Genomic DNA, 22020 nt, shown 5'->3' with positions numbered 1-22020 from the left:
GTCGCGTCCGTGTCCCTCCCGCCGCCGGTGGCCGCCCTTATATGGGCTCGGGGGGCGGCCGAGGAGCGGGCGATAAGGCGGCTTTGGTACGGGAAGGCTTTTTGGACCTCACTCCGTGTAAACACAACGTGGAGGTCCGAGCACGTTCCAGGAAGGTGACCTGGGGGCCGGCCACCTGACTGCCCGCTGCCCCCCGGGCTCGGGGGACGCGGCTGGCCCTGGCCCGCCGCCGATCTCTGCATCCCGGTGGGAATGCTGCATGGAGCTGCCGGGGCGGTGCGAGGCGGCGGGATGGGGATGGGGACACCGGCTGCAGCTCCTGTCGGGACGAAAAGGGAGCCTGGAGCCCCAGGATGGGTGCGGGAGGGCGAGCTCGGCTCCGGCTGTGCGGGAGGGACTGGGATGAGCGGGTCGGGAGCACAGCTTCCCCTTCCGTGGCGGTGCTCCCGCCGGACACCCAGCCCGCCGTGCTCGTGTCCTTCCCTTTGCACGCCGGTCTTTGCCGGGAGTAAACCCGGGCACCCCGGGGTGGAGGACGAAGTCCGGCGCTCCCGGGGTGAAACGCCGAGCAGTCGCCAGCGCCGCTCCTGCGCCAAAGTCCGCGCGGTTCCCTCGCCTGGGCCGACACGTGAGGTCGCTCCAGACAGCGCTGGCCGTGCCTCACCTCGTCCCGTCCTGTCCCTTCCCGTCCCGTCCCGTCCGGGCTCCAGCAGAACGCCTCAGCCCCTTTCCCCCTTCCTGATCCGCGGAGCTCCCTTCCTGTCCAAGCCCCGCTGCGCTGTGGGGACGAGGTGTCTGTCACCCACCCGCAGATCCCCGTCCCTCGTGGCAGCTGCTGCCCCACCACTGCGGGGATGTCACAGCTCTGCACCTCTGCAGCCACCTGGGTGTCCCCAGCTGTGATGAGGGGACAGCGAGGCCCCGACCCTGTGCTGGCCCATGGGCTCACCTGGCTGCCACCACCTCCAGCCACCACAGACACTTCCCACCCATCTGACCCCACCTCTGCTCCCTCTCCCTGGCGCCCCAGAACCCAAATTCGGGGTGATGCTCCCCCCTCAGAGCAGCTGAGGATGCCCCTGGTATCCCATTCCAGGGTAGGACAGCAGGATGCTGTGAGAAGGAAGGACACGGACCAGCATGTGCATCACAAGATTTATTTCTACCACTGGAAGTGGCCAGGAATGTTTGGAATGTGTGCGGATGGCCGGCTTAATTCTGCGGGGGTGGGACGGTGCTGAGGAAAGCAGCCACCTTCTCCCGCACCTCCTTCTCCAGCAGCTCCAGGTGGTCTTCCACGCCGGCAGCGCCCGAGTCCAGCTTGCCGCGCATCTCCTCCAGCCGCTGCACCAGCTGCTTCCCGAAGGTCTCTCCGAAGGGAGCTGCCTGCTGCCGGAAGGCCTCCAGCGTCTGCCCCACGCGCTGCTCCAGCTGCTGGGCCAGGGGAGCCAGGCGCTGCCGCAGGCTCTCGGCATCTCCGCTCGCCGCCTCCCGCAGCTCCCGCGCCAGCGGGCTCAGCTGGGCTCGCAGCTCCTCGGAGCTGGTGGCCAGGCGGCCGCGCAGCTCCTCGGCCGCCCGCTCCATCTGCATGGTCAGGCTCTCCAGCTGCCGGTTGAGGCCGTCCTGCACCTCCTGGGCGTAGGGGCTGAGCCCGCGCCGCAGCTCGGCCACGCTCTGCTCCACCTGCGCCTTCAGCTCATCGGCCATGGGCGACAGCCGCTCCTTCAGGCTCTCCACGCCGCCGTCGATCTGCTGCTGCAGCCGGTCAGCGTAGGGGCTGAGGGAGGCCTTGATGCTGTCGGTGTTGTCCTGCAGCCGCTCCCGCAGCTCGGTCGCGTAGGGCTCCAGCGCCCGCTGCAGCTCCCCGGCGCTGCGGTCCACCTGCGAGCGCAGCTCCTCGGCGTAGGGGCTCAGCTTGGCCTGCAGCTGGCGGATGTTGGTGCCGATCTGCTGGTGCACCTCGTCGGCGTAGGGCGCCAGCTTGGCCTGCAGCTCCCGCAGCTCCCGCTGGATCTGCTCCTTCAGCCGCTGGGAGTCCTGCGCCAGCCGCGCCTGCAGCTCGGTGGCAAAGGGCACCAGCCGCTCCTGCAGGTCCTCGGCGTAGGCGCTGACACTCTGCAGGTTGCTCTTCAGCAGGGTGCTGCGGAGAGGGGACGCGTCAGGTGTGTGCCCACATGCCCAGGCCCTGCCCGGCACCCCCTGAGCCCCCTGAGCCCCCATTCCCCCGGCACTGTGGCTCGGCTCACTTGAGCTGCTTGCTGATCTCGGTCTGCTGCAGCTGGTCCACCGTGTCCTTGGCATTGCTGCCCAGCTCCGTGAAGTACTTCCAGATCACATTGGCCACGTCGTCGGGGTTCACATCAGCCCGTGACCCTGCAAGAGGTGCTGGGATCAGCGCTCACCGTCCCACTCTCCTAGCACAGCAGGGACATTCCCCATCCCTTCCCCGGGGCAGGACCACCCTGCTGGCACCAGGACCCTCACACCAGCTCACCTGAGATCGCAAGGAGAACCAGGACAAGAGCAGCCACCTTCGGCGCCATCCTGAGTGCTGGAGACTCCTGTGGGAGCACAGAGTGGAGGTGAAGGAAGCCCCAGGGACCAGCAGCCCCTCAGCCCCCTGCCAGAGGCAATGGAGACCCTGGCTCCCTCCTGGCTCCCTCCTGGCTCCCTCCTGGCTCCCTCCTGGCTCCCTCCTGGCTCCCTCCAGCCCCTGCAGCTGCTCACCTGTGCTGTCACTGCTGCGGTACCTGCGGAGCCGGCAGCTCCCAGCACTATTTATGCAGCCTGAGTGCTCCTGCAGCTTCCACGCGGGCTGTGACACAGCAAGGGCTTGGACTTTAGCACGGTCACAACGTGGAAGTGCCTGACGTGCGCGCAGGCCTGACATCACCCAGATCCCTGACGTCACCCAGAGCCCTGACATCACCTGTGGCCCCGTCATCCCCCAGGGGAGTGATAGGGACAGACAGGGGCTGGGGGTACTCAGGACACAGCAAGCCCCACTGGGGCACAGGGACCCTGGGCTGAGGGGACACCTCCCTGCTCTGCGGATGCAGCAATGGCCCTGGCAGTGCTGGGCAGTACCTAGGATGTGTGGCAGTGGGATGGGTGGCACTGGGATGGGTGGCAGTGGGACAGGACACAGGGTCCGGGGATTCTGTAGGGACCTCCCAGCTCTGCCATTGGCTGTGCTGTGTCTGGGCTGGGCAGCGTGGCAGGACACGGTGCCAAGGGGACGTTTTGATGGAGCTGAGGGACACACGAGGCTGTACACAGGCAGGATGGCATCGTTCCTTTCCACTCCAGGCTCCTGCAGGAAGCCCTGGCACAGGACACTGCAGGGCACCGCAGGGCACTGCAGCCACACGGTGCCTGGGAATGGAGCTGGGACCCGTGCGTGTCCCTGCCCGTGGGCATCGGGCTCTCGGCGCACACCTGGGTGGGGACGGCCCCCGGCCCAGCCCACCCCCACCCAGGCGGCAGCGGAGCAGCGGCGATGTGTCACAGCGGGCAAAGGGCACGGCGGGCAGGGGCAGGGACCGGCCAGGCAGTGGCAGTGGCAATGGCAAGGTCCGAAGAGCCTCGCGGTGCCCGAGGGCGTCGTGCCCAGGGACAGGGCCGCTGGATGTCACCCTTGTGCCGTGTGTGCCCAGGGCTGTCCCCTGCCGCGGGCACCGGGCTGGCTGCGCACACGCGTGTGCAAACACCCGCGTATGAACAGGAATGTGAGCGCACACACAGACACGCGGGGCCCCGGCAGGTTCCGTCCCCGCGCGATTTCCCAACTCCTGGCCGGACGCAGCGCCCCTGCAGCCCCCCCGCGCCCTGCCCTGCCCTTTGCACAAATCCCCCAGGGAGGCCTGGGGGAGGTATAAAGAGGGAGCCCAGGGCTGCCCCCGCGTCACAGAGCCCGGCACAGGTGAGTGGGGACATCCCTGGTGAGGGTCGTGCTGGGACGGGGACGGGGTCGGGACCCCCGTGCCCCCCCGGTGCCCTACATCCTGCGCTCTGCTCTCTCCCCAGCCATGAAGGCGTCGCTGCTGTTCCTGCTCGCCTGCACGGCCGTCCTGGCGGTGGGAGCAAGTAAGAGCCAGGGGGCTGCGCAGGAGGAGGGGCTCAGGGTGCTGGGGGGCGCACACGGGGGGGGGGGGGGGGGGGGCACAGCCGCGGGGCCCCGCGCCCCCAGTCCCACCAGGCTCGTGTTTGCAGGGGCCGACGCACCCGAGGAGACGAAGGTGCTGGTGCAGAAGGTGCAGGAGCTGGCCCAGAAAGCCACGGCCATGGCCAAGGACGCTTACAGCAGGGCGCGGGAGTCCGAGGCTCTGCGGCAGGCCAGGTGCCCCCGAACCCCGCCAGCCCTGTCCCAGTCCCCGTACCTGTTCCTGTCCCCCGGTGCCGGCGGGGAGCCCAGACAGGGCCCCGCGCTGACCCCCTGCCCTCCCCTCCCCTGCAGGCAGTGGCTGTCGGACAACGCGGAGCTGGCGAAGCAGCGGCTGGTGTGGCTCAAGGAGCAGCTGGCGCAGCTCTGGAAGAAGACTCCGGCCGCGTAGCCTCGCCAGGGGCTGCCCGGGAACTCTTGGAGCTGGGGACCTCTCGGCTCCCGCCTGCTGTCGCGGTGCTCTCAATAAAGCGGGGCTGATGCAAACGCTGTGGTGGCATCACTGGGGGACTGGGAAGGAGGAATGTGACCCGCAGGGAGAGGGAGGGCTGGGACAGACACCAGCACTGGGGTACACACGGCCGCGGCTGGGTGCCAAGGCTGGCAGGAGCCGGGTGCTTCTTCCACAAGTCCCTGTAACTTCAGTACTACCATACTCCAGCTCCCTGTGTGGGGCTGAGCATGTCTGCACCTCGGGCAGAGCTGGACTCAGTACTGGGCGAGCCCAGGGCGCCCCTCACCAGCTCCCTGTGTCCCCACTCCCTCTGGGCCCCCCCAGTATCTCCAGCTCAGAGCACCCCTTGCCCCCTCCAGCATCCACTGCAAAGACTGAGCGAGCTCCAATAACTTAAGTCAAGTTTATTTGTCAAAAGGGAGGCAAAGCTGAGAGCGACGCCGGGTTGGGGAGGGAATTCTAGGGGAGGAGGGGGTCTCCGGGGAGGACACCCAAGGGCTGGGCTGGCCCTGGACTCCTGCAGCCTGTCCCCAGAGCCCCCTGAGAAGAAACACCCGGGGCAGGGCAGGGAGCACCCGGGGCAGCTGCGGAGCGGGGCTGGGGTCAGTCCCCGGCCGCGCCGGCCGGCAGCTCAGGCCACGGTCTTCTGGAGTTCCTCCAGCAAGGTGAGGAAACGAGCCTTGAGGGTCTCGGTGTAGGGGGTGAGGCGCTCCTTGAAGTCCTGCACCAGGGGCGTCATCTTCTCCCGCAGGTTGCTGAGATGCTCCACCACCTTGGCCTGGTATTCAGCGGCCTGAGGGATGCCCTTCTCCCGGATCTCCTCCAGCTTCTGGCTCAGCTTCTGCCGCAGCTCATCACTGAAGGGGGCCACGTTCTTGCGCAGCTCCTCGACGTGTCCACGCAGACGGTCCCGAGCCTCCTCGGCCACCGGGGTCAGCTTCTGCTGCAGCAGCTCCACCTTCTGCTTGCTGAGCTCCTTCAGCTCCTGGGCCAGGGGTGCCAGGCGCTGGCGGTACTGCTCCAGATCCTCCGTCCACTTGGCAGAGAACTGGTCCAGGAAGGGCTTGATCTTCTCCTTCACCTCCTCCAGGTCCTTGCTCAGCTCCTTGCGCAGGGACTCGGTGTCTTTGAGCCACATCTCCCGCACCTCTTTGTAGTAGGGGGCCACATCCTCTCTCAGCTTGGCGGCAGCTGCACCCAGCGTGTCGAGGTTCTCACCCAGCTTCAGGCTGCGGGAGGGGAGGAGAGGAGAGGAGAGGAGGTCACACACGGTGCCCGGGGCCCCCCGGCAGCCCCCCACAACACACCTCCCACTTACTCCAGCTGTTTGCCCACGGTGGACGCCTCGAACTGGGCAATGGCTTCCTTGCCGCTGGCCTTCACTGTCTCCAGGTACACATCGAGCATATCCTTGAGGCGATCCAGGGGTGCCTGGGCCTCATCGTGCTGCCAGAAGGAGCGGGCCTGGGTGCCTGCGGAGAGAGCCGGGAGCGCTCAGGACACGCTGCCCGCGAGCGGTTCCAGCCCTGCCGGGGACCTGCCCGGCTCGGGATGGGACGGGGGAGCCCCTTGGCTGCAGCCCGACTTGCAGAGCGCTTCGGAAACCGGCGGCTTCCAGCAGCGCTCGCGTCGGGCGCAGCCGCCGCATCCCGCCCGTGCTGCTCCATCCCGCGGGGATCCGCAGCCCCGTCCGGACCTACCCGTCAGGCAGAGCAGGGCGAGGGTCAACACCACGGCTCTCATCTTGACGCTGGACCTGCGGGCAGAGAAGGAGAGTTGGGCGCGGGGAGCCCCGGCAAATCCAAGGGCGGCGGGGGCTGAGCCCCCAGCCCGGCTCGGGGGTCCCCGCCGGGGCGGCGGGCGAGAGGCTCTGGTCCTGCGGGTCCTGCGGAGCAGCCCGGGCTCTTACCAGCTCTCTCTACCGCTGCTGCTCGTCCCGTCTGAGCGGCCGGGGCTCCGCCGCCGCTATTTATGCCGGAGGGGGCAGTTCCGCGGAGATAAGCCAGCGCGGCGGGCCCGGAACGCGCTCCCGGCGGGCGATGTGGCGCGCAGGGTTCAAGGATCGCGCAGCATCGCCGAGGAGCGCGGGCTTGGCAGGGGCGGCGAGCAAACAGGAGCTCCCCGCGGGACGCGCCTCGCCGGCCAAGGAGCTGTTTACGCTCCCGGTGACCCAGATTCCCGCTGGCCCTGCGGCCTTGCCGGGGCCCCTCGCAAGCCCCCAGGGATTGGCCGCCGGCCCGGGGACAAGGTTTATTCCCGCAGGGATTTGGCCTGCCGGACCCGGACCCCTCTCCTCGGCCGCGGGTCTGTGCCCCGTCCTTCACCGGGCCGCCCACGTCACCCCCTTCTCCCGCTGCGTCCCCAGCCCAGAGGTCCCGGGAGCTGCGCCCCTGCCCGCCCACGCCAGCCCTCGCTGGGGATCCGGGCAAAGCGAAGGCTCGGCTCAGAGCAGACACCAGCAGTGGCACGGCCACCCCAAAACTCCCCTGAGCCCGAGCCAACCACAGGTGCTCTCCTGTCCCGTTGTCACCAGTCCCCAGGGATGCACAGGAATCAAGCGCAGAGGGCTGAGCCCGGCCTGGCAAGGGGAGAGAGGGGACAGGGAGAGACGGGCCACGTCCCCAGCTGGGGCTGCAGGGCTGGCAGTGCCGGAGGCAGCTGCTAGAGGGGAATGATGCTCCTGCTCCTGGGTGCCACCGGCTCTCTGCTGGCTCGCTGGGCACCTCAAGAGCATCGCAGGTGTATTGCCACCACAGGTGCTGCAGGGTGCTGGAGGCACAGGCACAGCGCCCTGCACTTCCCAGACTCTACCCACAGCTGGAAAAGCTCCACTGCAGCGATGCCCGGGCTGGGTCTGATCTGCAGCACTGCCGTGCCCCGCTGGGCTCCGGCTGCAGGGGGGCTGCGAGTGCCCGGGGGGGCTGCTGGAGCCCGGGGCAAGCAACAGTGCCAGGGATGGACTGGGGACACAGCAGCTGGGCCCCTTGAACTGTGGCGTTGAGCAACAAGGCAAACAAGAGCCCACAGAAGATCATAATCATGGTTTTATTTGTTATGATCCCACTGTCCAACTAATTGACTAGTTGCAAGTGACCCACAAAAAAATGGACTGAAGATTTACTGAAACTTTTTTTTTCCTGTTCGTTTTTAGTCCAACATAAATGAGGAAGAAAAAAAAAAATACTTCTGACATTTCCAAAAAACAGAAATAATAGCAAAGTATATTAATATACATTCAACATATACTGCGCGTATTGATTACTACAATACAAAGCCATGATAAAAAAAGTGTGATACTGCGGATGGCACGGTGACGCGGCCCTGCGGGGCGGCTGCTGCTGCTGGGGGGGGCCGGCGACTCTCCCAGGATACAGTGTCATGTAAACAAAAGGAAAATGAACCAAAGGGACAGAGCTAAAGGCTTTCAGCATTTCCCACCCTTCCCGCTCGATCCGGCGGGCTCCCCGAGAGGGGCCGAGCACGGCCGGGCTGTGGATCCTCCCTGCACTCTGATTTTTGGGATCGAAGAGATGTCAGCGTTGTTCTCCCGGACAAAGGGAGGCTGGGAAGAGGCACGGGGTAAGGATAGCAAAGTCACCTCTGCCGTGCTGGTTTCACACTTCCTTCTGTGCAAAGTCAGGAGGGCTGGGGCGACGTTTCCTTTAGTTTTAAAAAATATTCCAGAAAAAACGTCAGTAAGAAGGATCTGAGCTGGAGCTTGTCAAGTCCCAAAGGCAAGGGTGACACCATGTGCTCCTGAGCCCCAGCGGCGGGGGGGGGGCGGCCTCCTGCTCTATCCACCACGGAAAGGATGGAAAAGGGACAAGGAAAAGACCTCTGCACGCCCCAACTGTCTAAGGAGAATTACCACGGTCGTCACTGGCACGAGAGAAAACCAGTCACAAGTACAATGTCATTAAAAGAAATAAAATACTTTGAACAAAAGGTGCAAGTCACAATTCATATAGAACAGAATCTAGTTAAAAATTTCTCTCAAACAGAAATTCCTTTTGCCTTTTATTAATAACAATAATAATAAAACAACATTTACCAAAAAAACAAAAAAAAAAAAAACCAAAAAAAAAAAAAAAAAAAACAAAAAAAACCCAAAACAGTTCCTACATGATCAGGAGGAAAAGCGAAGGAAACAAAGAAAAATCCATCTGCCCTACATTAGCCAGGAAAAGAAAAAAACCCAAGTCATGGTGGATTTGGAAAGAAAAAGGAGGGCAGGGCAGGGGTGATGCTGCCAGCACCCCGACACATGAGAGGGAACAGAGCAGACAGAGGTGAGACAACAAGTGGATTGCACTGGAGTGGGGAGGGCCCCCACCAGCACTGCCAGGCCCAGACCCCCCAGTGCAGCGGGACAGAGTGGAAGGAGAGCGTGGCCTCCATCCAGGAGTGGCTCCAGCCCCCTTGGACCTGTTCAGGGCAGGCTCCAGGGAGGCTCAGCCCAGCGTGGGGCCCCGGGCAGGGCCAGCCCCCAGAGCAGCCCCGGTGCCCAGGCCAGTCCTCTGTGTCAGGCTCAGGGCTCTGGGTGTAGCTGGAGTTACAGGCAAGTGTGGCGGAAATTAAAGAACCCAAAGGAACGACACACTGGATGAAGTGAGGATGAGGAAAGGGGCCATGGTATTCCAGTTAGTCAGAAATACTACGGCAATTTGGCGCAATGCTGCTAGATACTGTTGGTTTAAAATGGACCTTTTCATTTCAAAGCTGTACACAAACCCTGCAAGAGAGAGAGAGAGAGAGACAGATGTTAGGGGACACCAGAATGGCACATCTCCTCCCACAGCTCTCCAGCATTCCCAGGCCATTCCTGACCCTGCCCCAGGAGAGACACCCTGCCATGCAGAGGGGTCTGAGCACAGCACCAGCCTGGAAGGAGGGATGCTGTCCCTGGGCAAACGGGGGGACAGCAAACAGCTTCAGCACAGGAGCCCCGAGAGGATGGTCCCAACCCCAGCCCTGGAGCCATGAGCAGGGAAGGGGACCCATGGAAGAGAGGAGGACACAGGGATACTCACTCCCTCCTGGCTACACCCCTGCCTGCTCCATCCCAAAGGGCACCTCCGGGTGCTTGTAGCTCAGCAGGACATCCGTGATACACGTCGAGGGGTAGCAGGAGGTGTTGAGGTGCTGGCTGCCATCGCCCAGGTTCACGTGTTCTTGACCTTCCAAACTCTCCCCACATTCTGTAAGGGCAAAGAGGTGACTCAGCACCTGTGGCAGTGACTCAGCTCCCCGAGGAGCTGCCCACCTGCCCTGCCCCTGGGCAGCCCTGGTGCTCACCCTCGCTGTCCCTGTCACGCAGCTGCTGACTGGCCATCAGCGACGACTGGCTGAGCACGGCGTCGGACATCCGGGCAGAGCTGAGTGCCTTTCCTGCCATCAAACTCATTCCTGGCAAGTTATCCAGCTGCACCTGTGGAGATGGCAGGGCACGCTCAAGGGGAGCTCAGGAGAGGATCCTGCTCTTCCCCATCTGCCCATGGAGCCTCTGCGAACCTTCAGCAAGGGTTTGGAAAGACAAGAACTGCGTCAGGCCTGGCTTGGGTGCAGCCTGCCCCTTCAACAGGAGGATGGACTGAATGGTCCAAATCCCTCAGAATTAACAGACTCAGAACATAGCTGGGGTAGGAAGGGAGATGTGGAGATCATACAGCACAAACCCCTGCTAAGGCAGGGACACCTGGAGCAGGTGACAGAGAAACACATCTGTGTAGTTTTGAGATGTCTCCAGAGAGGGAGACTCGAGGCCCTCCCTGGGCAGCGGTTCCAGGGCTCTGCCACCCTCTATGGAAAGAAGTTTTTCCCAATGTTGAGGTGGAACTTGTTGTGTTTTAGTTTCTGGCTATTGCATCCTGTCACTGGGCACCACTGAACCAGTGAAGCTGACGTTCTCATCTACAGCAGAAGGGAGCTGTAGCAAAGCACACACCCAAGATTTGGGAAGGATAGTTCCCACCACCCCAAACCCCACAGGGTGCAGAGCACTGAGGTCTGGGCTACCATGACCAACTCCTTCACAGCCCTGCAGGACCCACAGCTGGGCTGGATGTGTCTGCAGAGCCCTGTGTGGCCACAGGCTGTCTCAGAGGAGGGACCTGGGAGGCAGAGGCACCTACGTAGGCATCATCACTGTTCTGGATGGTGTGATGTCTCTGCAGGCTGCGGGGCCGCGGCTGCTCGCTGGACGAGGGGCGCACGGGGTAGCCCAGGCCGTTGTGGTCAGGCACCTGCATGGCTTGGCCAGGGGAGCTCCTGTCCATGCAGTTCCCTACGATGGACTCTTGAAAACCAGACAGAAAAAGGACAGGTTAGTACAAGGAACCTGCAGCTCCCAGGCACCCGTGCCAGTGCAGAAGTGAGGTGTGATGCCACACACGAGCGCTCTGGCTGGCAGAGCAAGGACAGGACCCCCGGCTGCTCCAGTTGCAGTGGTGCAGCACCACTGCCCCCACTTGCACTCACAGGCTTCTCCCTCCAGCATTAATACTCCAAAAGATCCCAATGCCAGCTGCCTTCCATCAGGTCCACAAAAGCAGCCTAAAGCTGGAGGTACTGGGGCAGGAGCACAGGAACCAGACCCCTTCCCACTTCTGCCTCCCCCTCGACCCTGAGCTCGACCCCCCAGCCTGCCCACATTGTTACACAAGAGCTGGGGGAGCCTCCAACACGGGATGTTCTAGCAGGGCCCCTTGGCAATTGTAAGCAACATAATCCTGATGGAAGAGCTGGCCAGGATCTTCACTTTTATCAGATGACTTCTCCCTGCCCTCCCACAGTCTGGCTGCAGGAGCACACCAGTGCTCTGCCTGGCAAAGTCCATCTGCGCTGCGAGCTCTTGTGACTGAGGGCAAAGGCCACATTCCTATCAGGCAAAGCCTCCCATCATCAAGTACATGATGTTTTGGATAAAGTCCTGAGCCATGGAGGAGCCTGTCATCGGGGCTGAGCTCGCTGACACAGCTGCAGGTACATCCCTCACAAAGCCAGAGCTTTCCCAGGGCTTTGGCCAGTGGGAAGTGATGTCCTGCTGTGCTGGGACACTGCAGGGCCCAGCTGGCACTGCAACTGCCACGAAACTGCTCCTCAAAGAGATCTCATAGAATCCTACAACATCCCCACTTGGACCAACAAGGATCACCCAAGTCCCACTCCCCAGTCCCAAAATCTGTGCACAAATTTAGCAGAACTCAAGTGAAACCCCATCCCACGTGGTCCCCATGCCACTCACAGGCAGGTGAGCATGGACAGCACAGCCAGCACACCGCTGCCCCTGCCCTTCCTCCATCAGGAATGTGGCATTCCTGCCAGAGCCCTGTCCCAGGGCAGTCAGAGACCCAGCCTCCCCCTGCCTTTGCACAAGTGTGGGGTTACGTGCGGTTAACAGTCAGCTTTCCCGGAAAAGCGAGAAGGAAAACATGAGGTAACAGATGTTAGCGGATCAGTGCCACCCACACACTGCTTGGGATGCTGCTCCAACTGTGGGAACAGTGGTTGGGGCCAGCAGCCTGCTGCTCCAGCTCCACAAACAGCCCGGGCCCCAGTCCCTGCGCTGCGGGTGACGAGTCCCCTCAGCCTGGAAGAGCCAGGACCCAAAAACCATCTGCTTCCCAGTGCCAGCACCGCACCTCCGGGGATGCTGCTCTGGACTGAGGGACAGACACCCCGAATTCACAGCCCCAGCCCTGCGGAGGAGAGCCTTTCATGGCCACATCCTTTGTGTCACCGTGGCATGTGACGCTGGCACGGCGCTGCCGACAGCCCGGCTCCCTCCGGCAGGTTTCCCATGGGCAGCGCTCCCAGCCCCGGGAAAGCTACGTTGGAGCAAAACTGGAGCAGGGGCGTTCACAGGCAGCTCAGTCACATCCCAGACAGATCTGGTCAGCTCTCGAGGTCCCCAGCTGCCATCCCTGGCAGATGCTCCACAGACATCCAGAGCTTTGTGATAAGCGTCAGCATGCTTGGAAGCACAGACACTCCCAAGGCACTGGGAAGTGACACTCTGCTCCAGGGAAAGCACTTCTGGGGAGCGGAGGCAGGGAGAGAAGATACCCCTCAAACTGCACCCTCATTACACAGTCTAAGGAAAACAGTGGGAAAAGCCAGGGATGTAGGATTTGGTGTAGGTCAACAGTGGGTTAAGTCAGGGATGTAGGATTTGGTGTAGGTCAATAGTGGGAAAACTGAGCGATATAGGATTTGGTGTAGGTCAAAAACGGGAAAGCTCAGGTGTAAGATTTGCTGTAGGTACAAGTACCTGAGAAGCTCTGAGGCGACTCTGCCTGGACCTGAAGCAGTGCAGGCCTGAGTCCAAGTGGGTTATGGAGGCCATAGAGAAAAAGGTACAAGCAGTTGCATCCCAGGACTCATTTTACTACAAACAGCCCTGTCAGAAGGGTTTACACAAGCCTATTTGTAAACATTTATTTGCTTTTACTCATTTACAAGGCCTTGCAGTCTAAAGTCCTTCTCTTTTGTGTAACCAGTCCTTGCACCAACAGTGCGGGGGCTGAAATTTGGCTTCTGACTTCACCAAACCTCACTGTCCATCTAATGGGCTTCAGTGACAAGATTCAAACTCATGATTTCATCATGAGCCCCTCCAGAGCTTCCAATCTCTGCTGAGCCTGGGACGATTCCCCCCACTCCAAGCACAGCAGGGAAAGAGAGCAAAGAGAGCTCAGAATTTGGGAGGATTTCAGCACAGCCCAGCCTTGTCCCTGCCCCCTGCCCACGCTCTGGGGGGTCAGGGCTTGGCAGCCCCACTCAGCCCTCTGAGCCAGCCTATTCCAGCCCGGTACTTTCCCAACAAACCCGTGCTGTGTCCCTGAACAAAGCTGGGCCTCCTGTGCCCTGGACACAGCTCCTCTGCAATAGAGCCCTGAGTGCCAAGGGCAAGCTGGTGGCTCCAGCCCAGCACCCCGAGTCCTGCAGGGAATACTGATCTGCCTGCTCAGCCTCTCCTCAAAGCCCCCCCTCTTAGCAAGGGGCTTGGAGGGTGTTTTTCCTGCAGAGGAGCCTCTAATTACTGCTCAGGCAGGAATTCTCTGACAGCTCAGCGCTGCCAGAGCAGCCACTGAGGAGCAAAGGTGCAGCTGCTTCCAAGGAGCAGGAAAGGTCTTCAGACCCTAATAGCAAGTTTAAACTCACTCTCTCCAGAATCCACCCTTCCCAGTTCAAGCAGGGATAGAATCTTGCTGCTGCTGCTTCCCAAAGTGCCAGAGTGGCTGGAGCCACAGGACACTAACCAACACTGTTACTGTGTGTGTTTGTGGAAACTATAGCAGTGCCTGGACTTGAGGGGCTGTGCTTAAGAGCAGAAATAAATGGCTACAACTGCTGGGGTGTGCTGGCAGCTGAGCTGCTCCTATCCCATGTTTACAGGGGATGGGGAACATCGCCAACGGGAAGAAATCTGTGGCCATTATGCAGCATCTCCAAAAAGATGGCAGCAAGCTGGGCCCCGGTCTTTACCTGCCTGCAGAAGTAGGTCAAATTCCCAAAGGAAGCAGCCCATCAGGCTCCTTCCTTATTCAACCCTGTTTATTACAGAGGCTGTGCCTGCAATTTACTTCAGGCCACAATAGCCAGAAAGAATCTCGGTAATTCTGTGCTATGCAGAATATGTCAGGAAACCCTTGGTGTGCTGGGGTGGGACGGTGTCCTGGGCACGAAGGTGAGCGGTTGGCACGGAGGGACACCTGGCCTGCATTGATGGACACCTGGCCTGCACGGGCTGCAGGGAGCCTTACCTCTGCTGGGCACCTTATTCCTGAATCCGGGCGTGGGCTGATGCCTGTACTGGTGCGTTCCCAGCTCCTGCGCAGGATTAGCAGTTCCTAGCAAAGATTCGGGGTCCCCGTGCCCTCCTGAGTTTACAAGCAGAGGGGTCTCGTGGCAACCTTTGGTCAATGTGTTTGAACTCTTACTGTCAGGAAAGCTGTCCCTGTTTCCCTCGCAGGCGCAGTCCTCCTCCATGCTCTCCGAGTGGAACAGGGCTGGCTGGTGTCCGTATCCCTGCGGCGGGGGCAGGGACGCAGGGACCTGCTGGATACATTCTTGCGCCCTGATTTTTAAGAGATGTTGGGGGCTGTTCTGGGGGTGGTACGTGTCAGCACTCTGATAAGGCAAAGACAACGACTGGCGCTCCGAGAGGTTCTGTCCCATGCTGGTGCCAATATTCCCAGCATCCCCTTGACTCATATGCCTGAACAACTCTTGGAAATCTTGCTGCTGCTGCCGCCGTTTGATGAGCTGTGCAAATTCTGCCTGGGGCAGCCGCATGTCCGTGTGCCCCGTGAGCGAGTGCCGGGGGGAAAGCAGTCCCTGGAGGATGTGCGGTACCTGCTGGTGTCGGCTGTAGTCGGGAGGTGTCGGGGACAACAGCGCCTGCTGTAGTGCCGATGCCGTGTAGTGCTGCTGCTGCTGATGTGCGTTCGGAGGGAAACTGGGGTACTGGTCGAGCTGCGGGACCTTCAGAGCTTGCTGGGCTGCAGGGAACCCCACCCCTCCCGGCGGGCTGTAGTTGCTGGGGGAAACGCGGGGCTGCTCCGGGAACAGGTGTGGGTGTAAGTGCACCTGGTCGTAGTTGGCGGGGGGATACCTGTTCACGTTCAGACTGCAAGGACAAGGGAAAAAGGACAAGTGACCGCACTGCTCAGCGGAAGCCAGAGCTGCTCCTGCACGGGAGGGACCTCCCCAGCAGCCCTGGCCTGGCTCAGCAACTGCTCCCCAGGGACTGGGAGGTAGCGAGCACAAGGCAGGGTGCCAAGGACACCGCGTCTCATGCTGAGATTCCCACTGCCCCGAGCCCGGAGCGGGCGGGGCGGGGCCCTCACCTGTGCGACTCGGCACTGTCGGCGCTCAGCTGCTTGGACAGCTGCCGGTGGCCGTAGCTGAGCGAGGCCATCAGGTTGGCACGGTGCTGCATCTGCATCTGGCTGGCGCTGGGGCTCAGAGACATCCCCCGCGCGTGGGGTGCCAGGCCCTGCCCGCCCACGGAGGCACCTGGCAGGAGGCTGCTGCTGACCATGTCCCCGGGCTCCTGCACCTGGATGGTGACCTGCTGGGGCTGCGACTGCTGCTGCTGCAGGGCCAGGCACGTCAGCCCCATGGCTGGGGGAGGGGAACAGTTACCCGACTGCTGGAAGATCGTGCTGTGGGATGGCATCCCTTGGAACTGGGACTGGGAGGCAGCACCTACGAGGAACAAAGACCCTCAGCACCCCTGCCAGCCCAGGGTGAGGCCTGGGAGCGAGATCGGCTCCGTTCCCCAAAGCGCTGGACAGGGCTTGGATTAACCTGGTCTAGTAAAAGGTGTCCCTGCCCGTAGCAGGAGGCTGGAAAAGGATGATCTTTAAAGTCCCCTCCAACCCAAACCAGGCAACGATGCTGTGATTCATTCTGTGACTCTGGGCCAGGCTGGGAGCCCAGTACGTGTCTGTATGGGTGCTCTGTCATGCTATGCCAGCGTGCAAAGGTCACAGCCAGAGCCCCTTGCACCAAAACAGAAACTCTGCGGAGCTGACAGTGATTTGCATAAACCCGAGAACATCAGCCCTTCCTCCCCACCCCTGGGAGCGATAAGTAAGGATCTTGTGACAAGGAACCCGACAGCACATTCCAGCTGGCAGCTTCTCGCCAGCTCTTGATAACACCAGCCCTTGCTGCCAGATGGAGAATCTTTTACATCATCAGCAAACTGTGCAGGGCCTGGGCTGGGGAGGGAATGGAGCCCTGGCTGCTTTGGGATCACATGGCCCTGCCCAGAACTGCTTACCATGGGGCTGGAGCACGCTGCTGCTCACAGGGGGTGGGCTGCTGTTGGGTTGCCTGAAGAGATGATTGTTGGGGTGGTTCGGGGGTGGGCTGGATGGCTGGATCCGTAACCTAGGCAGGGACACAAGCACCTTCTCACCATGCCTGCTCCTTGTCAAGATGCTGTCTCAGCTGTGAGAACTGATGCCAAACACTGTGTGTCTTGCTCAAAATAAACACCATTAAGCCCTTGATGGGGATCCCAAAGTCCCTGCAACTTGGCTTCTCTTCTGAGAGCCCCCTCATTTGTCCAAGTCATGCAGGGAGTGAGCATGACCTGGTGGTTACCACAGAAACCTGGGGACAAGGACACTGCAGGTTCACCTCCTGACTCACTGGTGAGACACCCTGCTCTCATTTCCCATAACTCAGCCTACCTCACCTACAAGTCAGGGTGCCGAGGACAAGGAGCTCACCAAGGGCCTGGAAAGGTGTGAGACACCCAAGGAAGCATGAGAGAGCTGAATGTGGCAGCTTCAAGCCACTCAAAAGGCAGGACTGTCAATCCTCTGCTCAAAGCAGGTCTGTGCCTTTGAATCAGATTTCCCTGATTCTAAAGTCCTTCAGACAGAATCCAGCTCAAAGGACCAGGCACATTCACCTGGGAACTGGCTGTGTCATTCTGACTCCATAAACCTCCAACTCAGCCTGGCCTCTCCTGTGGTGTCAGCTCATCCATGGGCTTCAGGAAGAGTAAAACCAGAGCTGTTCTAAAGCCATTTCTTTACCTCTGGAGCTGGTGAGTGAGCAGAGCTGGCTGGTTTTCACATGGAGCTTGCAAGGGTGGAGATGGCTGGGGAGGCCGGATACAGTCCTGAACCAGGCACCACAAGAAAACAAGAAGTGTTTGCAGTCAATGTCTCAGTCAGTAAATTTAGAAACACTGCTGGGTGAAGCAGGACATATCCAGATTCACCGAGTGTCAGTCCCTGACTGCAGCCCTGGCTGCCACAGCTACCACAGCAGCTGTGCAAACATCTGCTGAAATCCTTCAGCCTTCCTGCTACAGCAAGCCCAGCAAACTCCCCTCCCTCAATCCCCCTGGGACCTGCTCACGAGTTGTGCCTGCAGCAACACAGGAAAACAGAGCTCAGCCTTCAGCAGCTCTGGCTCAGGCTGCACTACCTGAATCTGCTGATGAAGAATCTGATGGTGCTGCTCCTGCTGGTACAACATGTGCTGCTGCTGCGTCTTCTCCAGTGTCCTCTCGTCCATGTGCCCACCGTACATCTTCTGGAGCTGCTCACACTCCTGCAAGGAATCCAGCAGGTCCCATCAAGGACCTTCTGGTGCACAGCACCCCGCTGTGTGCAGACTGCCATGCTCTGCAGCCCACCACTCTGAGAAAAGCTGGCGAAAAAAGCCTAATCCATTCCCTCTGACAGAATCAGGTGTGCAGTGACATGGCAAAAAGCCAGGAAAGCAACGGGTGCACGTGACACTGAGCTGGCACTGCTGTGTTCCCTTAATGCAGGCAGCAAGCTCTGCAAACGACACTTCAAGGTGAGGAGAGCATCTCATTTGTGCTGTGCTGCAAGGGAAAAGGCCTGTCCTGGGGCCAAATCCTGCTCCAGCCATTGGCAAGTTGTGCCTGGCTGTGCAGGGAATATCTCACAATACACTCCAAACTCTGGTGGCAGGAACAGCCCTTTCCTGGGACACCTTGGAACAGCCCCAAAAGTGCTGCCAGAGGAAATTTGGGAGAGCAGGAGCTTCAGTCTGACAGTGCTGGTGGGCCCTGCAGGGACACGCAGGACACCCTTGGGTGGGCACAGCATGATAGTTCTCCCCAGAAAAGAGGGAGCAGGAATCCCCCCAGGTGCCCAAGTGCAGGTGAACAGCTCATACATCCAGAGGACACTCAGGGTTTGCTGCAGTCCCACAGGGCAGGAACAAACCCTCAGCTGCAAAGTCCCCACTGTGTCCGTCAGCCCTTCGTGTAAAGATTCCTCTTTTTCTTCCTGAAGCAGCAAGAGCGAGGGACTAAGAATTCCTTGTGGAGGCTGTCTTGAGGATCCCCCACCCCTCTCTCACCTGCTGAAGCTGTTTGATGCTGCTGTTATTGCCCATCTTCTCCAGGTGGGCTTTGAAAGCCTGGATGCTGGCAGCCCCGTCGGAGAAGCGCCGGACCGGAGAGAAGCGCTCGGTGGGGAGGTGCAGAGTGTTGGAGTCCTTGTAAATAGAACTGAGCACAGGGGGAAGGGGGTTAGTGACGTGACACCAGCCAAAACACAAACTCCAGTACAGACATTCCATTTCCACCAGCCTCCCAGCTGTCTGGATGCTCCACACTGGGAAATCAGAATGGGCACATCTGAGCCAAGCTGCGCCCAAGGCACCACAAGCACTTCCCCTTCACAATGAGGTTTCTTTGCCATCAGAGGGAGCCAAATTTTTTTCAGGAGCTGTTTTCTCCAAAAGTTGGGGCTTCCCATGATCACTGAGCTCCTGCCCTGTCATTAGTTGCCACTTGTGCTTTCAGGAGCAGAGATAACCTGGCATACACCCATCACAACGTTCCTCACCACAAACAGCTGGGGCTCTCTGCCTGCCCTCATGGCTTCCGGGCAAGTGCTATCTGTGCAACCTGAATTCTGTACAAATCATAGAATCACAGAGTGGTTTGGGCTGGGAGGGACGTCCTCCACTATCCCAGGTTGCTCCAAGCCCTGTCCAACCTCACCTTGGGCACCCCCAGGGATGGGGCAGCTACAGCTTTTCTGGGCAAGCTGTGCCAGGGCCCCCCCACCCTCACAGGGAGGAATTTCTCCCATCAGTAAAGGATTTATTTTATAAAGATTCTGTAAATGCCATCTCCAGAACACAGCAAGCAACACTTAATGCACAGGCTCCAGCAGTAGCCTTTGTCTGTGAGAAGGTCATGGGCACAGGGTCTTTGCAGCACCTCTGAAACCAAACCCAGCAAGAGCCCACCTGGCTGCAGCTGGAGTGGTCCTGAGCTCCAGAGGTCACTGAGGGCCTGTTCCAGGCTCCTCTTGCCACAAGGTGACTGATACTGGACCACTTCCAGCAGGCTGGGTTCTGTTTTGTCACTGTCTCTGCCTTAGGAGGACACAGCTCAGTCTCCTTCCAAGGAAAGAGCTGTGCTCCTGCCTTTTGAAGCCATCCCATCCATTATCCTGATCCATTTGTTCTCCTGTTGCATTGATGAAAAGCAGAAGCTACAGATACAATCATGCTGAGTTTTTGAAACCTGTGTAGGCAAGGCAGAACAGCTGCACTTCCCTGTACAGCTGTACTTCAATTCTGCTTTCAGATATTTAACGTGACAAAACCAGGGGCTACACAAGAAGATGCATAAGATGGCTTAAAATAGGTTAAGAGCTAAAATAAAACCCATCTGCCATTCAATCATGTGGTTTATTTACACAATGACTGCTAATTTCTGTGCCAGGTATGTCATGAACTCACTGTGGAACACTCTGTTTAGACCATGGTTCCGTGATTTCACAGGAAAAACACAGAACAGGCTCACAGCACATAACATTGCCAAGAGTGGAACAAGCAGATACCACCCTGCTCATGATGCAACAGCTTTAGGACTCCAGAGCCAAGAGACAGAGGTGACACCAACGTTATTTACAGGGTAAGTGTGTTTAAAGACTTGTAAAAATTCCATTCCTGCTGTGCGTGAGGGACTTGGCTTACCTTTAGGATTTGCAGCAATCCTTAAATCAGGACACAGCACATTCTGCTCGTTTTGCAAGCTGCACTCTTCCTATCAAGCTGTGGCCCTAGAAATGTTTCCCCTCCTGCTCTTCCCATCCCCCAGGCACCTCTGAGGGAGTAACTTGAGGGCAGAGGGGTGCTTATCTTGGTTTTCTGGAGCTCCAGCGTGGCACTAGCACTGTCTCAGTCTGCTCAGAGTTCACCTGTCCCTGCTGATTACATCAGTGCTCAGCTCAGCAGGTCCCTGGCTACAATAAAAAGGGCTTTGTCAAGCCTGCCAGTGTGAGCTGCCTGAGGGGCTGAACACCAGCACCAGCCTGGTCTGGCAGCCACTGCTTTCCCAAGAGGCAGCAAACTCCAGTTTGCAGCTGCTTGGCTCCCAGCACTGAGGGGTCAGAGCACTTTAAAGCATTTTTTAGGAGGGTATTTTTTTCATTAAGAGGAATTTAAGCTCCCTCTGTGGCACTAGCATCTCCGGTTGGCTGCTGTGACAAGGACTCTGTCACATTAACACCTCCATCAGGACTGTCCCTCCCACACATCCTGAGTGTGTTTAGATCCAATCCAAAGGTTCCCTCCTTCCCACTGTGATTTTTTTCTTTCCTTTTCCCACATCATTCCCATCAAGGGTTCAGGTGAGAAATGAAACTACTCTCGAGGAGCTTTGCAAAGAGACTCTGCAGTCAGAACACACAACTCTGGTGCAGAACAGTGAGGGTTTTAAGCTCTGCTGTGGATGACTCTTGGTGCAATCTTTTGCCTTCATATGCCTCCAAGAATGTTCTGTAGCAAATCTGCTACCTTGATGCCTACCATTACACAGGGAAAAGCTTTCCTCTAAAAAAAAAATAAAATAGCTTATTCCCAATATTTCTGTGAAGTCAGCCATTCCAGCCAATCATCCCCAGCCACAAAAGCGGGACTGAGGGAAGAGCCAGCAGATTTCAGCTGGTCCCTGCAGGCAGGGGGTCAGACACCCTCTGCTCTGTGGGTCTGCTCTTTGTCCCTGCTGCTGCTCCTCCTCCTCCTCACCCCTCCCTGCCAGCGGGATGTCCTCAGTGCTCCATCCAGGGCCACCTGGGCAGGATTCCTGGCACAAGCTGCCCGGCCGGTGCCGTTACTCACCGGTGCTGGTCGGGTCCCAGGTGTGGAGCCCAAGCCCGGGGTCGGAAGGACTGCTGTCCTAGCTGCCTCTGCAAGTCTGGAGGGATTTCAGCTGTAGGGTTGGTCATGGCCAGAGTGTGCCTTTTTGACCTATTTGCCAAGTATCTGCAACAAGCAGGAGCACATTTTATAAGAGACTGATGGGAGTACTCCGAAAACAGGGAGTGTTAGATAACCCAGAGAGAACGGGAAGGAAGAAGCTTGTGCAGCGCTCAGAACACGCCATGGACACGCTGCCCGTGCCCGTCACAGCACTGGCTCACCAGTGCTTTGGAGACAAGTGTAGTTTCAGCTGCTGGTGCTCCACTGCCAGCCTCGGAAGGAAAGAGGAGCCGTTTGCTCTTCCCAGCAGGAAAGGCACGCTTCACCTCAAGGGGAATGCTGGTATGTCCCGTTGGGAACGTTCCCGTTGGGAATACCCACTGCCCTCAGCTGGATTCCCTGCACTAGAGCACGGGGAGCCGGGGCACAGATAACCCAGCAGGAGCCGGGCACAGAGCGGAGCTGCTGCTCCTGCCAGGGGAGCCTTCGCTCCTCAGAGTGACCCTGGGACACCCTGCCAGCAGCGGCCACCTTGTCCCAGCAGGGAAGGCTGCGAGGGGCACGCCAGGCTGCCCGAAAGCAGGAGGAAGGGCTGGGCTGAGGCAGGGCTGTGCCAGCCCGGTCCAAGTGCGCCATCTAGTCCCTGCTCCGCTCCGGGAAAGTTGGGAACGGCCCGGGA

At 59.6% G+C, this 22020-nt stretch overlaps 3 protein-coding genes across 7 annotated transcripts in view; all 3 read right to left on the bottom strand.

Annotated features, from left to right (window-relative positions):
- Window positions 1-1212: 1212 nt before the first annotated feature.
- APOA4 (apolipoprotein A4) lies at window positions 1213-2543 on the bottom strand. Its single transcript, XM_062508812.1, has 3 exons — window positions 2495-2543; window positions 2247-2373; window positions 1213-2140 (listed from the first exon to the last, which is right to left on the bottom strand). Exons 1-3 carry the CDS (start codon window positions 2541-2543, stop codon window positions 1213-1215), a joined length of 1104 nt encoding a protein of 367 aa, XP_062364796.1.
- Window positions 2544-5247: 2704 nt separating this feature from the next.
- Window positions 5248-6359, bottom strand: APOA1 (apolipoprotein A1). The gene is made up of 3 exons (XM_062508737.1): window positions 6317-6359; window positions 5935-6088; window positions 5248-5845 (listed from the first exon to the last, which is right to left on the bottom strand). Exons 1-3 carry the CDS (start codon window positions 6357-6359, stop codon window positions 5248-5250), a joined length of 795 nt encoding a protein of 264 aa, XP_062364721.1.
- Window positions 6360-7642: 1283 nt separating this feature from the next.
- SIK3 (SIK family kinase 3) overlaps window positions 7643-22020 on the bottom strand; it is a 70289-nt gene continuing 55911 nt past the window's right edge. For 3 of the 5 annotated variants that reach the window (XM_062508693.1, XM_062508692.1, XM_062508691.1), the window contains exons 15-25: window positions 21261-21404; window positions 18480-18630; window positions 17571-17696; window positions 17174-17259; window positions 16408-16517; window positions 15467-15827; window positions 14381-15246; window positions 10748-10911; window positions 9912-10044; window positions 9647-9814; window positions 7643-9348 (exon numbers count right to left, since the gene is read on the bottom strand). In XM_062508693.1, coding sequence (XP_062364677.1) covers window positions 9657-9814; window positions 9912-10044; window positions 10748-10911; window positions 14381-15246; window positions 15467-15827; window positions 16408-16517; window positions 17174-17259; window positions 17571-17696; window positions 18480-18630; window positions 21261-21404 — 2299 coding nt within the window. In that variant the 3' untranslated portion in view covers window positions 7643-9348; window positions 9647-9656. The remainder of the gene's footprint in view (window positions 9349-9646; window positions 9815-9911; window positions 10045-10747; window positions 10912-14380; window positions 15247-15466; window positions 15828-16407; window positions 16518-17173; window positions 17260-17570; window positions 17697-18479; window positions 18631-21260; window positions 21405-22020) is intronic. The other 2 variants (XM_062508694.1, XM_062508690.1) reach the window with 1 other exon arrangement.

This window comes from Cinclus cinclus, chromosome 25 (assembly GCF_963662255.1).
Source record: "Cinclus cinclus chromosome 25, bCinCin1.1, whole genome shotgun sequence".
In the NCBI taxonomy this organism is placed as follows: Eukaryota; Metazoa; Chordata; class Aves; order Passeriformes; family Cinclidae; genus Cinclus; species Cinclus cinclus.
Note: the sequence above shows the minus strand (reverse complement) of the source record. Positions and strands in the feature narration are given on the sequence as shown.